Source organism: Nuphar pumila, chromosome 9 (assembly GCF_984573655.1).
Source record: "Nuphar pumila chromosome 9, dmNupPumi1.hap1.1, whole genome shotgun sequence".
Classification (NCBI taxonomy): Eukaryota; Viridiplantae; Streptophyta; class Magnoliopsida; order Nymphaeales; family Nymphaeaceae; genus Nuphar; species Nuphar pumila.
The window spans coordinates 124447136-124465247 of NC_143257.1; the positions used below are offsets into that span (position 1 = coordinate 124447136).

The 18112-nt window shown below is 38.2% G+C and overlaps 1 protein-coding gene and 1 long non-coding RNA gene across 3 annotated transcripts; both read right to left on the minus strand.

Annotated features, from left to right (window-relative positions):
• Nucleotides 1-684: 684 nt before the first annotated feature.
• On the minus strand, nt 685-1775 carry LOC149829268 (uncharacterized). Of its 2 annotated transcripts, none has more exons than XR_016434220.1 (3): nt 1653-1775; nt 1086-1223; nt 685-893 (listed from the first exon to the last, which is right to left on the minus strand). It is a non-coding gene; the product is annotated as an uncharacterized LOC149829268 (long non-coding RNA). The 2 variants fall into 2 exon arrangements; XR_016434219.1 differs by having other exon boundaries at nt 1086-1346; nt 1653-1767.
• A 5447-nt stretch (nt 1776-7222) lies between these two features.
• Nucleotides 7223-17671, minus strand: LOC149829269 (small ribosomal subunit protein eS1-like). The gene is made up of 7 exons (XM_090018007.1): nt 17639-17671; nt 17508-17555; nt 17299-17404; nt 8499-8636; nt 8227-8412; nt 7611-7811; nt 7223-7529 (listed from the first exon to the last, which is right to left on the minus strand). The coding sequence occupies exons 1-7, from the start codon at nt 17647-17649 to the stop codon at nt 7434-7436; spliced, it is 786 nt and encodes a 261-aa protein (XP_089874133.1). The 5' UTR covers nt 17650-17671; the 3' UTR covers nt 7223-7433.
• Nucleotides 17672-18112: the final 441 nt, after the last annotated feature.

Genomic DNA, 18112 nt, shown 5'->3' on the forward strand with positions numbered 1-18112 from the left:
TTTCTAAGTCAAGCACAAGGCCAATTTACAGCATAGCAGTTGCAAAAGAAAACTTCAGCAATCCAAAGCCAACTTTGTACAAAATAGGCAACTAAAGTAACTAAATAAACCGAGTTCTTGTAACTGAACCATTCAATTGCTCTTTGCCTCTGAAAGCATTTGTTTATTACATTTGATGAGAGACAGTAAGTCCTGACCTTCCATATCACAACATTTGCAACAAAAACCATTTCCCAAGTAATAGTGAGTACGGACCTAGCTCATAGGACTGGAATGAAAAATTCCCAACAAGAAACATAATCAATGAAACATCCAGCATGAAATCCTACTAACTTATAATCAACAAAGACAAAAAAAGGCAACATATAAATTACACCAAAAACTCCAACTCCTTAAATTGGTTCATCATAGTAACAGAAGCTTCATGGTCAGCATCAGGAAAGATGTAACAAAGAGAACAATTTCCTCAACTTGACCATGTGAATACTGGTGAAATCTCTCTCTTTTTTTTCAATTTGACAATAGCTTCTGAACTTCTTAATAACACATATTAGTTGTGTAAGTTCTTAGATGATAAAACATAGATTCAATGGAAATCATACTAAACCTATCAAAACAAAGCATAGAATTCTAACATGGAACAGGTAAGAACCCAAAAGACCAACCATTCTAAGTCATGCCATATTGCCACAAATGTGAATACTTTTATAGTTCTTCAGTGATTTATAAAAAATTGAAATTATGCATTTCAAGCATCAAATCAAACAAGGCAAAGCTAAAAGATCAAAAGAAGTATAAAGTGTATGGCATAAAACACTGATTGCCCAAATAAAAAAGAAGGTCCATAAGTTTTCGCTGCTTGCCGGCCCTTTCCGATTGCAGCACCAAAGTACCTATGCAATTACACTCATATAATTCAAGTGATCAGTCTTCCTGAAATAAATGAACTTAAAAATAATATAACTGGGAAACCAAAAGTGAAAGGCTTATGTTTTTTCAGTGGAAAATGGAGCAGAAGGGTTCATATACATCAGATGGTAAAGTGAACCCCTGCAACCGTAAAGACAGACTATGGATGTACTTACCAGTGACACATAGAAAACACCCGCCAAGTGACATTCATGCCTTACTTGAATTCCTCTTGAAAAAGTAGTAGATAAGGACAGGATTAAATGCCTTTGGAACACTTTTGTCATGCTTCACAATGTTGTAGACCCCAATTGCTGCGAGAGAACAGAACCAGATGAATAAAGCATGTCCAAGGGCTAGCCCAACTTTGCTTGTGCCAAATCTTTGTACACTGAACAAGATAACAAGGAATGCTACCTAAATCAGCACCACTTGCTCTGCAGAAAGACAAGGGTACCCATTAATTACATTTTCCATTTAGCTGAGCTGCACTATCACGATCGCCGACTCCTTCGCTCGGATCGGAGGGGAGGGGATCGTCAAGGGCGTCGAGGCAGCAGGAAAGAGGGGCAGAGGATAGTGGGGTCACTCAACCTCCACCCAGCTGAAACAGGAGGAGGAGAGGGTGCCAGCCACCCTCTCTCTCAATGAGCCAGAGCCACCCCTGCTGGTGGCTCTGGTTTTCTGGTGGATACAACAAAGGGAAGAAGAAGAAGAGCAAGGAGATGGGGAGGAGGGCTCACCTGAGCGTCTTACGGCGTCGACGCTCCTTGGAGGTGGCGGCGGTGGTGCACGAAGGAGGGAGAAGACCGGAGCCAAGGGAGGGTAGTGAGAGAAGAGAGGTGGGGGTGTCAGGTTGAATCGACTGAGAGAGAGTCATGAGGGGGGAGAGTTAGGGCTTTTACGGGGGAACGGGGGAGAGAGCGAGCCACGGAAAAATTTCGTGGCGAATCCGTCGCATTAGCGACGGAAAACTTTCCGTCGCTAAGTTCCAAAAGAGTCTAGGACATGATTTTCAGTCGTGAATCCATTGTTATTCAGGATAGAGGTCCAATCCCAAAGACAATAGGGAGCTTGCATCAACTGGAATCATTGGATTTGTCTCATAATCCCCTCTCTGGTAAAATACCAATAGAGCCCGCTTAACTCAATTTTCTAGAGTTTCTTGTAAGGTTGTTAAATGCGATAAGGCGAAGCGAGGCATTGAGCTTGTTATGAAGCGAGGCGTAAGCCTCGAGGCGTTGAAGCGTAAACTTCATGATCAAAATAATAAAATATATAATATTAATAAAATAATGAAAACTTTAAATAAAAACTACTAATAAAGGACAGTATAAAATAAATATTACTTTCCTATAATTAACTTGTATTATTCATTTTCTTATATGCATGCACATGTAAACCACAATTAAGTTAGACTCATAATGCAAGATAAAACAAGTTATCTCTACAATCATAAAATCATATTGAATACAACGAGGGCTCCACTTGTATGGTAGGAGCTATTAGTTCACGTCACCCTGTGTTAATACGTTGAGAGATCAAAACCTAGTGGAATGTTGTGTAATTTCAACATGCGCACAAACGTATACTCATTTATCCAACAATTCGTGGTAAAGATCAAGTGCCACCAAATGAAAGCTGAAGGAAGCCACTTCCATTAACACATCTAGTGGCCGATGGTTGAGCTTATGTTAAGTTCTTAAAGAGTTTGTTTGAACTAGTAAAATGAGTTTGGTGAGCCGAACACGAACAGCAGGTGTTGAACTCAATTCAGCTCTTACATGCTACTTGAATAATAAAGATTGTATCTTAAATATATTTTACATCCCAACAAGTTCAAAACCTATTACTTAAAGTCTTAAAACAATGCAATTTCTTTGGCAACTGAGCCAACTCTGAGTTTCCTCAATATGTCTAAAGTTTACTACCTGATTCGCAAACTTAATACTCTCCCAAGTCCCCAACCGTCACTTAAAGAGTCAAAACCCCAAACACCAAAAGCCCCGCAAAACGCCTTTCACTCATACCCCAAGCAAACCTCAAAACCCTAATCCCCACCATCCAAACTGCGCCACCCCATTTGCTCAATTATGCAACTCCCCTAAACCAAAACCCCTCGCACCACCATCAACCAAAACAATAAAAAAGAATGGCTACCAAAACCCACCTCATCCTCAAGACCGTCAGCCCCACCACCCCATTCTTCCTTCAAGAGCCGCAACTCCAAGAACCACCAACAACAACAATGCCTCCCCCACCGAACCCATCAGCAGGCAACCCTCTATACCAGGAGAACTGGTGCAGCCTCCACTCGGACACCCTTCTGTCCCAATCGTTGGTCCCTCTGGGACTCATCGACCAGAAACTGTCACGGTGGATCCAGGCGTTCTCGCCGACGCTCGACCTCGCCAGCCTCATCAACGTCTTCGCCGACTGGATGACCTCACAACGGTGGTCCGATCTTGAAACACGTGCCTTAGAAGCGAAGCGCGCCTTGATGCGAGGCGAGCGCTTCACCCATGTGAAGCGTGTGCTTCAAGCCTGCAAACGCCTCATACAGTGCCTCAGTACCTTGAGCTTGTGCTTCGCCTCTGAGGTGTATGCTTAAGGTACTGAGGCATAAGCCTCTCACAACACTGGTTTCTTGACTTGGCTTACAACAACTTTCTGAAAGAATTCCTCAGTGGACGCGTTTTGCAGGGAATCCAGGTCTTTGTGGACCACCATTATTGAAGCTCTGTAAAATAAATGATAACACAACATTAGTTCCTACTAAGATTTGATGTGGAAGTATATATCTGTCGGATTAGGTTTTGGAGTAGATTTTGGCACAACAATGAGCTTATCCTTCGTGACAAATGCAAGGTGTTTTGACAGCCTTGGGAGGAGGTTCTGCTGAACTTTTTTAATGCATCAGCATGATAATGCTGAAACTAGGGACAAGAGGATGGGATAGAACAAGATAACTGAATGATTTAGGCTGCACCATCATAACTGTTGGGGCTATGTCACAGGGACTCGGCCAATTGGGTGACGCAGGTATGTGATGCGATGCAGGTGCACGTGTGGGTGAAGCACTCGGTGCGGTCAATGCACTCAGGGTCATTTATGTTCAACTTTTAGACTTTGTATATATATTTGCCGCATCCTGTACTCAAGTTTTTAATTATATCCTAACTAAATTAACAAAAAATTTGTTATTTTAATCTTAAATAAATAAATAAATTTAGCAACTTTAACCTCCCAGGCACAGGATCTGCTCGAGAGTCCAGGCAAAGCCCCAAATTTGGATCTGGATGCAAACCGTGATGAGCTCAGGCTCAGCTCGGCTCAACACAAGAAATTAGCCGAGCTTGAACACCCTCTGTTCAGTTAGCTCGTTTATGAGTCCTACTTACAAACCAAAAATTAATAAAAAAATAATCCAGTTTGCTGGAGGCTGGAGCGATAGATGTTGAGTTCAGGTGAATTCATTTATTTTCTTTTATTTTAGTATTTATTAATTTTAACATGGGCCAGACACTCAAATCAGACGGTTATTAGGCATGGCAGTTGCATGGTTGACTAGATAAACTATTTATTTTGCCAGAAACGGACCTAGTGTATCAAACCTTTTATTGATTGGTTTTAGAATAAAACCATATCCACATCAGAAACGGACCTAGTGTATCCGACGGTTATTAGGCTGGAGGCTTTGTGCATGATTACTGTCTTATTGTTCATTTCATCATGTGTTTTACACAATTTCTCGTGCTTACAAACTGATATCAAAGCAAGATTCAATCTTTGGGCTTGTTTCTGCTGACAACGAAAAGGTCAAACATGAAGTACGACATTAAAAAGTGTAATAGAAAGATGAACTTTGGGTTTTAGCAACGTAGAGTAAAATATCTATTGACCCAACAAGAACTGGTTAAAGCTTTGTATGGAAAAGATAAGAAACCCAAAAATATATATGATGATGATATGGTGAAAGATCGATTACTATTCAGATTAATCTTGCAGATGATGTTATCTATAATATCATGAATATAGATCATGCATAGGAGCTATGGTTGAAATTAAAAAGCTTATATATGACTAAATCGCTGACTAATCGGCTTGACTCAATTATTGAGTCTTGAAGTAAAGATTAAAGAAGAATATCCAACTTTGTTACTTTTGTTCTCTTTTCTTTTATTCTACAATCACCTAGTAGCCACTCTTTTATTCAAGAAAGATATTCTTGAGTTTCGATGAAGTTATTGTAACTTTTTTTATCCAATGAAATAAGGAAAAACTCTTGCATGGATCGGTTTCAAAAAGAATGGCTTTTGGTAAAAACGATTTAGGTCAAGAAAGATGGTGATCGAAGTCACAATGTCTTAAAAATAAAAACCAATCAAAGTGGAGTGGAAAGAGCACACTTTCTTGATATTACTGTAAAAAAGGACACTTGAAGAATGACTGCAAAAAGCGCACAGAGGGCATCGAGAAGAAAGAAAAGAAGGAAAGAGCTCAAAACAGACAAATGTGACAACCGATACAAATGAAAGTGATGGTATAGATCTTCTTTCAGTTTTTACAAGTATTAATCAATTCTCTTATCAAAGGATTTTAAATTTTGAATGCGCTTATCATAAGTGCCCACATGGAGATTGGTTTAATATCCATCGAGAGTATGATGGTGGTTATGTTCTTATGAGTAACTATGTTAGTGTGTAAAATCAAAGGAACAAGAACAGTCAAAATCAAAATGTTTTGATAGAGTGACAAGAACCTTAATTGATGTGATATATGAATCTGAATTTAAGAAAAGTTTAATCTCTTTATGTGGAGATGGAGTTCTTAAAGTTACCAAAGGAGCTTTGGTTGTTATGAAGGGACCATTTACACAAAATCTATACCGGTTGATAGGGAACACGGGTGGAGCAGTTGTGATTATCAATGAAGAGACCAATGTAGATAAGACCATTTCTTGGCATATGCAACTAGGGCATAAGTAAAAGATGTATAATATAACCTTATAAAAAAACTTGTTGGATAGTGTTACGCAAAATTAATTTTTACAAATATTGTGTATTAGAAAAGCAATGTTGGGTGGCTTTCAAAACTGCAAAACATAAGATTCATAGCATTTTAGACTAAATGAATATGGATGTATGAGCTGTTAATGGTGAGGCTGACTATTTTATTAACTTATGACTCAAGAAAAGTCTGGATAATAATTAAGGAGCTTTAAATGTAAAGTAGAAAATATGTTTTTTAATGAAAGGAGACCGCAGTAGAGGTGCTCCATGTGGCACAATATTGTTAGTGGTCAACAAAATTCGGTCCCCCAGGGGATCTGTAGAGCATTTCTCATTTAGAATGAAGTGGGAAACCATTCTCATCTAGGGCCAAGAAAACGTAGTCTCCAAAACTATTTGGAAAAGGTGGTCCTAACTGCTAAGAAAGAAAGACTCAAGTTTAGATAGAAAAGAGGTGGCCAGTTTAAGGGTAAAGTTCCCATTGAGAAGCTACTTAATTTAACCCACGTAGAATGAAATGGTTTTAACAAGTTTTCTACACTACTTGTTTTTAGATTTATAACTCAAAAAAATAGCACCCAGCACAAAGACCTGGTTATGCTGGCTCATCCTCCTATACCTATGAACATCAGGCCAACAGCATAAAACTCAGAGGCTACGACAGTTAGTGGGGCTAACGCAAATATTATGACCGTTCAAATAGTATAGTTATCATTTCCATTCAGATAACTGATGAAAATCAGAATGTCGATCAACAGATAGACCTGAACACAAGTTATGATAGTCTAAAACCTATTTTAATCAAGAATATTGTTAAATGTTGGGGTTTATTTTTGTGCAATTAGAAACTAATATAACGATCAACCTTATCTTTATCTATTTAATTAGCCCCTCATCCAACCCAAACTGGGCCCTATTCTTAAGCCCTATGAAGGGTGCACCTGAACCCACCCAGATATCATGTACTCCAGTTGGAGTTCGGCTTATGACATATATGTAGGGTAGAATAATAGAATCCTGAACCTGATATGTAGTGTATAGAAAGCACGTTTGGAAGTAAATACATAATACTTAGGTTGACACAGGACAGGTAAGATATAAACAAAAATATAGCTCAATTCTGACCCATATAATATGTGGGTCCGGTTCAGGTCCAACCAAAAGAATTCGGGCTAGTGTTTCTCCCCATATCAGGAATTCCATTCCTGCTTCGGGACCAATCAGAGACCAACACATGACTGATACATGAGTGAAAGGGGACTACATAAAACGCGACTCCCTGAGGAGCATACACTTGTATCTTGTTTCAAAACTCAAATCCCGAAATAAATTTTTCAGATTCACAAACTATAGTCGTGCCCTCTAGTTTCTTTTCTTCCACTGCGTTTCTAGAAGATTCAATATTATAATAAACCATCATACCAAAATTTTGTAGCTCAAAAATAAACATATCCCATCAAAAGAATCCAAAGAAAAACAAAAATTAACAGAAGAGCTCATAATTCTTTTCCTCTAGGCTCCAACAACTTCAGTCTCTCCTTCTGCCATCGCCTCATCAGCAGGCTTATCAATCTTCACCCCCACATCCTCAGAATAATCACCATGAACCTGAAAACGACAGAAGGGGATTATGGCTCACATGAGTGGAGTGATAAAAAATTCTAGAACTAGGCTAAGATTTTCACATACCTCCATCAGCTTGCCAAGATCGAATTTAGGGGCCTTTAAGATCTTAACTTTCCTAATAAACACGTTTTGCAAGGGATAGATGTTTGACGTTGCCTTCTCTATCTCCTTCCCAATCATTTCTGGAATGAACTTCTGCACCAACTCCTTCAGATCACATGATGTTGCTTGGTTTATCATGATCTCTCTCATCTTCCGGCGAATCTGATGGTAGCACACAAGTATAGAAATAAGCATTCAACTAATAAAATCACTGTCTGCAAATTACCCAAGAAGAGCACCACCAGGAGATAATTTTTAGGTTTCCCCTACACCCTCCATATTATTTGAATCTTAGTAATGAACCAAAATGAAAAAAGAAAAGCAGGACTTGGTAGGTTTCCTAGCTTTTAATAACAGGTCAAGAATTTTGTTCCTATTGATTGGCAGCTTAAGCCATTTTAGCAACACTAAAGATGACCGTAAGATTCATGCAACCTTATCCAGCTCAGCCTGCTCGATCAACCTGATTGTTTATCTCAGAGCCAACTCTCGGCACATTCCTCACAACAGCATCCACAAAACTAGAGCACCCAATGAAACATAAGAAATACATATATGATGGTTTCTGATTTCTAACCTGTCTGATCTGACTCGACTGTGCATAGCAGGTACGCTTAACCTGATTGGGGCGCCTCTTGGTGAAACCAATGCAGAACATTCTCAACATGTAGTTATCCGTGGTCTTCACATCTACATGAGCTTCAATCAAGGTCTGCCACTTGCGAACCAAAGACCTCAACTTGTCCGTGGTGAAATTCATTCCCTAGAAGACAAACATATATCTGTAAGCCAGTTGCTCTTTTGCATCACTCAATGTATGACGACATAAATTTCAGGAAGCTCCTTTACCCAGAAATTGGTAAGAACATTCCTCCCTTGCACATCCTCTGCCCGCAAACGGATCTTTCTGTAGGATTGATCCTCATCAGCTTGCAGGTCAGCCAAGTTAACCTCAAAAACCCTGTGTTTTAGACCTTCTGAAGCAATCTGCATCAAGAGAAAATATAAGCTTTTTAAATTAAAATCAAGAGAATACCAGTTGTCTAAGAAACAAGCAAAAAACAGCCAACCGTCAGTACAACAAAATAAACCCATCAATAGTAGTGATTTCAAATAACAATCAACAATCTGCAGCCTAAATAACAACAACAACTACGCCTTCATCGCAAAACAATTGGGGTCAGCGATATGAACCAAAAAAGAAATTCATTTTGGGTCTTCCACATGAATCCTTTTCCTCCAATCATTTCTATCTGCAGCCTAAATAGATCACCCAAAATCTAGAGCAACATATGCTGCTAAATATATGTGAAGAGACCAGCACATAATGGCATACTTGTGTTAACTTATCTTACACGCATTTGCTTCAGGCAAACACTGATGTAATACGGAATACCATGCAATTTGAAATAGCCATTAAGGTCAGGAAACTATTGTGACTTGCGAGGTAAAGCAATTACTATGAAGTACGGATAATGAATAGGAATATCAGGCCAAATAAGACCTCACTTCATGAAAGTGAAGGGCTAAACTATACCAAGACCTTCACCAATAAGGCAAAAACGAGAAGCATGCTATCTTAGACAGATCTCTCTTGTTCATTTAGCATGCTTAATCACTTAAAAGCAACCAAAACATGAAAGCCCAAGGACATGAGCGAATTAAATGTGTGTGTGTGTGCGCGCGCACTGGTACACACGCACACATGTGCTGATGATCAGGTTCAAACTCTTACACTGTGTATCAAAGCCTACTGGCAGAAACTTGTATCCAAAATGGACAAATCTGAAATAGATAAAGATCATCCCAGTGAATACGACCAGTGTAAAACCTGAAATTCACAAAAGCAGAGATAAAGCCTAGAAGAGGAACTATAGTAGGTTCAATTGGTAAAACAATAGGCACCAGGGCCTTGGATTGTAGGTTGACAGACTAGGTATCACATACACAAAAGATGGGGTAAGAATTAAGATTTATCATAGAGTACAGGTTGTTGGGGAAGCTGTTATCTGCCATATTTGTTCAAAGGAGGAATGAAATCATTTATATAGGGAATCCCAAGATAATGGGGCAGGCTGTGATAGTCACCAAGATCGGGCGTTGCAGCCTTGGTTTTCCAAGTGCCAATGAGCTTGATATAATGGAGTACCATTGTTTGAACAAAAAAGTGATAAAGTTAAGATTGAACCCATGATGTGGCTCATGAAAATAAAGAATCCACTTACTGATGAGTCTATTCCAAGTCACACAAAACATGACCACGACAGCAGGGCAAGGTCAAAATATCTGGTGAAACAAAATCAACTTATCAAGTGATCACCGTGAATGAGTTCATGTGATCTCAAAAATGTAGACAAGTGCATACTGTCAAAATCGTGAAAGCACAATATCTCCAAGATTTGAAATTGATAAAATCTATATCACATTCCTGAAGAAAAACCACCAACCGGCAACATCAAAGCAAATAAAAAAATCATAAATGTGAAATTACCATAACAATCAATAAAAGGATACTGGTAAAAAGTTTTCAAGTCTTCAAGACTGGTCTTGTACTACACATAGCACTTGAAAAATAATATGTACGCCCAATCGCTACATCTAAATCGGATTACACTGTAAACCTTCAATTCACATTATTGCTTATTGCTTATGTTTCATTGCAATATCCTCATTTCCACATGCCAAGGACATTTTAATCAATGAGAGATACAATTCTTGCTAAAGAACTCTAAACCTTGGCAATTATTAAAGAAAGAACCAACACATTGAATCAAGGGATGCCATCTTGCCAAAGGCAGTGCTGCCTAGAAGTCACAAAAGGCACCAACCAAAAATAATGAGCAATGACTGATGAGATTAAGTAGCTTCACTATCCCCTCAACCAAGAAGTGGCATTTGTGGTCAAGAACAGACCTTGATTACTGCATTCTAATTTGCGGCTGTAGAAAAGATTCAGTAGAAAATTTATATTGACAAAGAAATGATTGGCTTCACTTCAGTGAATCATGAGAAGGAAGATGCATGATTCCTAGAGATTCCATCTTTGAATATCCTAACCAAGAACCTTCAGATGATTCTTATCCTTAACTCTCAAATAAATTTATGAAAATAATCACAAATATTGAAGAACGCCTTATCTTTTCATATAAAGTTAAAAAAATGAAATGGGCAACCAACAATGCATTCATTCACCACAAAATTCCTCGCTATGATTATAATCAATCATTAACTATCCACTTGAAGTGTTTATTGTCTAACACAAACTTGAATAGTAGCTTGCTCCTCATTCTGCTTTGCATCCTAAGGTCTAAACTAGGAAAGGAATCAAATAAAAACTAAAAAGTTATCATAAAAATTTGATTAAGAAAACACTAGAAGGGAAATAGACACCCATGGAGATTGAAGGGAAATATCATATTCAGATTCTTATCAAGTGGAGCCTACTTTTGCCTAAGACTCTTTTGAAAAGGAACAGGAATGCAGTTCCATCCCAATACATAGGCCATGGGCCTTACATGTTCATACAAGCGACAACATCACGAAGATTCCAAAACATGAGAACTGTTCGGCAAGATAAATTCGATACCACAATTAAAGAAAACTTAGCATAGCATAATTCTGTTAATTCATATCCTAGTGTAACTGGATCACTGATTCAAATCTCACTGGAGGCTATCACCTAGTTTGGCTACCCTCAAAAAATTCCAAATCCAGGATTTAAAGAACAATGACTATCGCTAGCATGTGTTAAAATGTAAAACTGTACATATATGTATATATAATAATATTATATTATTATATATATATAAATACATTTTTAATTTCTTTCTTTTCTGTATTTTTTTTCCTTTATTTTTATTTTTTTGTCTTTATGTCATCTAGTTCAGTTTGAACTAGAATGACTGTTGCTAGTCAAGTCCTGTCCAGACTTGACTAGCAATAGAGCTGTTGGACTGACACAGTCCAACAGCTCTTAATAGAGCTGTTGGACTGACACATTCCAACAGCTCTAAATAGAGCTGTTGGACTGTGCCCAACAGCTCTATTGAGTCCTCTTTCAGCTGTGTATATAAAGGGGTGCAGCCCCTCTTGTATTTTACCCCAATGCTTCTTAAGCAATTGGTTTTTCATATCAATAAAGAATACATTTTTATTTTTATTTTGTTTCCAGTTATACCCTTTTTAAGGGTTGTGCTTTACTGTCATTCTTGACACTTGCTCTTGTTAATCAAAGCACGTGTTTCGAAGATCCCCATTTCATTTCATGGTATCAGAGCCGCGGAAGTACTAAATCTTGAGGAAAAGCTGCATCGGTTTCCGTGCCCGTTTGCAAAAGTGTTCGCCACTTGAAGAGAAGTGTTTTATCACTTCATTGGAGAAGATTTCACATCTTGTTGTATTGTTTTTTTTTCTTTCTTTCTCATTTTCCTTCTTGTTTCTCTTCTATCCCTATTCTTTCTCTCCTTGTAATCGATGGATGACAATGATAAAGTCACCATCATGCCTATGAAACTAAGCGATACGAACTATGTAACATGGGCTTCAATCATGAAGCACCATATATGGGGAAAAGGCTTATGGGGGATTGTGGATGGTTCCGATTCGGAACCTAAGCTATCTCTTACTAAAAAGGAGGGAGATAAAGAGGTCCCTCTATCGGAAGAAGAGAAAATCAAGGCTATTGCCTCATACGAGAAGAAATGGAAAGAATGGAGAATATCTCATGCGAAGATAATGTCATGGCTTATCAATAGCGTTGACATTAAAAAATGCTCAAGTCTTGCCAAATTTGATCATGCCGATAAGGCATGGGAATACCTTAAGAATATGTATTCCCTTAAAGATATTGCACACGTGTGCAACCTCCAAGAAAAAGTTTGAATGATGACACAAGGAGACAAAACTATTCGTGAATATTACAATGGGTTGTCCAAACTTTGGGAAGAACTTTCCCTTTTAGAACCAAAGTGGCATTGTGCCGAAGACATCGAGCTTCGTCAGAAACAACTCGATGCTGAACATTTTTACCAGTTTATCACTGGATTAAGGCCGGAATTTGAAACCACTAAATCGACCCTACTTCACCGGGGAAAAATTCCTTCTATTGTTGAAACTATTGAAGAGTTAACAATGGAAGAAAATCGTCTGCGGAAAGGTTCTTTAAAAATTGAAGATGATTCTGTTTTAGCCGTGTCTAGACCAGGGAATCATGTTCGATCATATAGGCCTCCTCACTTTAACCGACAAAATGGTGACTATGATAAGAAGAAAGTTATTTGTCATCACTGTCATGAACCGGGACACTACAGGCCACAATGTCCCAAACTTAAGGAGCTGAGAAAAAAAAGAGCTGCAATTGCTGGATCGGAGCCTAAAGATCAGGATGCACCAGTTTCCCTGACCCAACTAATGGAGATTCTTCAGCCTCTCATCAAAGGTGCCTCTTCCTCATCTGAAGCTTCAACCGGCGCAGCAGCCTCATCTTTTTCTGATTTAGGTAAAATTTCTTGGCTTCTTGACTCTGGTGCATCTTTTCATATGACCCCAAATAATCAAAGTCTATCCAAATGTGTTAAAAATAAAACAAGTGTGTCAAAGGTCTTTACTGCTGATGGGACTTCTCTTGAAATAGAAGGAATAGGAAATTTTGAAAAAATTTATAAAACAAAATTTTTTTTTATTCCAGAAATTAGACATGTTCCCAAATTAAATTTAAATCTTTTATCTGTATCTCAAATTTCTGATTATGGGTGTAATATTTCTTTTTCTTCTCATGGTTGTTGGGTACACGATCGCCAGTCAGGCAAGCTGATTGGGGAAGGCCATAGAGAAGGAGGACTCTATTACATGGATTTTTTGGAAATGCCGAAGAAAGCTTTTTGTTATAATATTCAAAAAATAGAGTTGGAACTGTGGCATAAGAGACTTGGTCACCCACATATAGCCAAAATCCAACATTTTCCAAATCTAAGAAAATTTTGTAACTCTGAATCATTTGATTGTAAAGATTGTATTCTCGGCAAAATGAAAAGATTACCATTTCAGAACAGAACCTTTTTCTCTTCAAGACCACTTGAATTAATACACTCGGATGTTTGGGGTCCTGCACCAGTAATTTCTAAAGGAGGATTTGTTTACTATGTTATTTTTGTCGATGATTTCTCCCGACATACGTGGATGTACTTTCTCAAACATAAGTCTGAAGTATTTTCAAACTTTTCATAATATGGTTAAAAACAAATTTCAAAATGATATTACTATTTTTCGCACAGATTCAGGGGGAGAGTTTTTATCCACAGATTTTCAAAATTATCTTAAATTGCATGGCATCACACATCAAAGATCTTGTCCTTATACACCTCAACAAAATGGACTGGCAGAACGAAAACATCGCCATATTATAGAAACCACTAGAACTTTATTAATAGCAAATCAAGTCCCTAAAGACTTTTGGGCAGAAGCTGCCTTAACTGCCACCTATCTCATTAATAGGATGCCATCTTCTTCGTTACAAAATATCACTCCCATTGAAAAACTAATGAACATTTCTCCAGACTACTCTAGATTAAGAATATTTGGGTGCAAATGTTTCATATTTACTGACAAAAATGATAAACTTTCCCCTCGTGCGATTCCCTGTGCCTTTTTAGGATATGCTGAAAACCAGAAAGGTTATAGATGTTTTGACTTCAAAAATAATAAACTATATGTGTCTAGAAATGTTTCCTTTCTTGAAAAGGAGAGCTTCTTTGATTTTAGAAAATTAAAAGACGTCACTGAGTACTCCTTTTTGCTAGATCTAACATCAACATCTGATGAATATGACCTTGATTGTAACTTTGATGATGATCAAAGAATTATTGATCTTAATGTTGAAAATGAAGAAGTTCATAGAGATACTAGTATTCAATATTCCAGGCGACAAGAGTCTAATACTCCATGTGCACTTGAGAAATATTCTAACATTCCAACTAGACAATCATCCCGAATCTCAAGGCCTCCAGAAAAGTTTGTATCATACGAGTCTTTTTCACCCACATATAGGGCAGTTATTGCATTAATTCACTCATATGAAGAACCATCCACATATTTTCAAGCAAAAAATGATATCAAATGGATAGAAGCCATGAAAGCTGAATTAGATGCACTTGAAAAGGCTTCTACATGGAATATTCAAGATCTTCCTCCAGGGAAGAAAACTATAGGATGTCGATGGGTTTATAAAATTAAAACCAAGAGTGATGGTACTCTTGAAAGATATAAAGCCCGTTTAGTAGCCAAAGGTTATGCCCAAGAATATGGGATTGATTATGAAGAAACCTTTGCTCCGGTGGCTCGTATGACTACTGTCCGAACCTTAATTGCCTTAGCTTCTATCAAAAAATGGTCTATTTTTCAAATGGATGTCAAAAATGCTTTTTTAAATGGAAAGCTAGTTGAAGAAGTATATATGGAACCCCCTCCTGGTCTAAGTATTCCTAAGGGTAAAGTCCTTCGCTTAGAAAAAGCTCTTTATGGACTTAAACAAGCACCAAAAGCTTGGTATGATAGGTTTAGTCGTGTTATGATTGATATTGGTTTTCAATTCTGTTTAACTGACACTGCTTTGTTTATTAAGAATTCTGATGCAGGGATCATTGTGCTTCTTCTCTATGTGGATGATATGATCATCACCGGAAGCGATAAACAGGGAGTTAAAACAATCAAAACACTTCTTAAATCTCATTTTGAAATGACTGATTTGGGCTTGTTGAGATATTTTTTAGGCATTGAAGTTGCTTATTCTCCTAGAGGATATTTATTATCTCAGACTAAATTTGCTTTTGATATTGTTTTCAGGTCTGGTATTACTGATGATAAGAAAGTTGACACTCCAGAAGTTGTTAATGTTAAAATGAAGATTGATGATGGAGAACTTCTTAAAGACCCTACTCCTTACAGACAGCTTGTCGGGGCACTTTCCTATCTATCCATTACCAGACCAGATATAGCACATGCTGTTCATACAGCAAGTCAATTTCAACATGCTCCTACTTCTGTTCATATGGGAGCAGTCATGTGTATTATCAGATACATCAAGTCCTCTCTTTCACGAGGACTTTTCTTATCTTCCTCCTCTTCTCTTGATTTAATTGCATATACTGATGCTGATTGGGGAGGTGATCCCAATAACAGACACTCAACCACTGGCTTTTGTGTCTTTTTAGGGGAATCATTAATCTCGTGGAGGTGTAAAAAGCAGCAGAAGGTATCTCTCTCATCCACCGAAGCTGAATACAGAGCCATGGCAACCACGACCATGGAAGTAGTTTGGCTCCGACGACTGCTTGCTGACATGGGAGTTGAAGCAACAAAGGCTTCACAAATGTGTTGTGACAACAAAAGTGCGATCTACATTGCCAGTAACAGAACATTCCATGAACGCACCAAACACATCGAAATGGATTGTCACTACGTCAGAGAGGAATATCTACACGGGATAATTGATCTGCCATATGTCACTTCAGAATATCAGTTAGCAGACTTCTTTACAAAGCCTCTCGCTGCTCCCCGATTTCACTTTCTCTTAGACAAACTTTCGCTCATTGTACCGTAAGTTTGAGGGGGAGTGTTAAAATGTAAAACTGTACATATATGTATATATAATAATATTATATTATTATATATATATAAATACATTTTTAATTTCTTTCTTTTCTGTATTTTTTTTCCTTTATTTTTATTTTTTTGTCTTTATGTCATCTAGTTCAGTTTGAACTAGAATGACTGTTGCTAGTCAAGTCCTGTCCAGACTTGACTAGCAATAGAGCTGTTGGACTGACACATTCCAACAGCTCTAAATAGAGCTGTTGGACTGTGCCCAACAGCTCTATTGAGTCCTCTTTCAGCTGTGTATATAAAGGGGTGCAGCCCCTCTTGTATTTTACCCCAATGCTTCTTAAGCAATTGGTTTTTCATATCAATAAAGAATACATTTTTATTTTTATTTTGTTTCCAGTTATACCCTTTTTAAGGGTTGTGCTTTACTGTCATTCTTGACACTTGCTCTTGTTAATCAAAGCACGTGTTTCGAAGATCCCCATTTCATTTCAGCATGAATCATATAAAATCCGTTTGAATCTATGGCTAGTGTTCTTAAGAACCGTAAACACATCATGTTGCAGTCAAATGATCTAGCAACACGTAGCACCACCATTTAACGAACATAGTCTACTCGAATCCAGGCCACAATTTAAATTGACAAGAAACCTAAACAAACGCAACAATTTCAGAATTAGCTCACTTTTAATCTGAAATTTATCCCACCAGTACAATTGTTAAGCAACAGTGTTGCCACTTCCACACAAGGTGAAGTTGGAACTAGGATCTAGAGTTCCAGTATCAAAAACTCAACATATAAGCATGAATTGAACAAATCATCCAAAACTACACTTAGGTTTAAGTTCTTACAGAACCCAAATTACTTCACGTTGGTACTGTTACTAACAGAAAACATGTAACACCGTTCAGCTAATAAGATCGACTTCATAACGAACAAAGTATAAACTGAAGAATGAATTAAAAACAGATCATCCAATTTAGTGTTTCCCGCATCCAAAAAAAATCACAAAGTAGGCATATACAGAAGGGAAGAGAGAAAAAAAAGTGCCTTGGTTCCCTGCGTCCGGGTGACTAGGGTTTTTCCGACGGTGCGGACGTTGAAGATGGACGGCGCCTTGACGTCATACCAATCCTTCTTGGAGAAGGGATCGACACTGCAAAAAAGGCCACGGGAAAGGAACGTCTAAGCGATTCCCAAACAGCGGAGAAAAAACAAAGAAACTGAGAGAGGGTTTTCGGGTTTTCGGTTTCACTTACGCCTTCTTCTTCCCTCCCTTCTTCCCCTTTGAGATCCTCTTGTTCTTCCTGCAAAAGAAGAGGAAAGATCGTTACCGACGAGCACACACACACACACACAGAGAGAGAGAGAGAGAGAGAGAGAGAGAGACCCAACGGCCATTGCAGAGACTGCGAGAGAGAGGCTCCGTAGGGCAGAACCCTAATCCCGCTTTTATAGTAATCGGTTTCAACGGGTCAGATCTGGTTCGGAACCAAGTGAATGTAAACCCGGATCTGTTTTTGAGATGCTAATAGCGGATCCGGACCCGAGTCCTATCGAATCCGTTATAAGAAAAACTATGCCCGGGTCTTATAAGGATTACATGAACCAGACCCGGTTAAATAAAAAAAAATCTTTTTTATAAAAAATCATGGGTCTTAATCGTAACTCGGGTCTAACCTGGGTCTGGTATAAATTTTCACAAACCATACCGGGCTTCATATACTAATTGGATTTTTTGGGTCCGATCAGATTGCTAATCGAACCTTTTTTTATCACCAAACCTTGACCCAATAAGGTTTGGTACGAGACGGGTCCAGGTCAAACCTGACCCATTGACACCTCAATTTTATACCCGACCCGG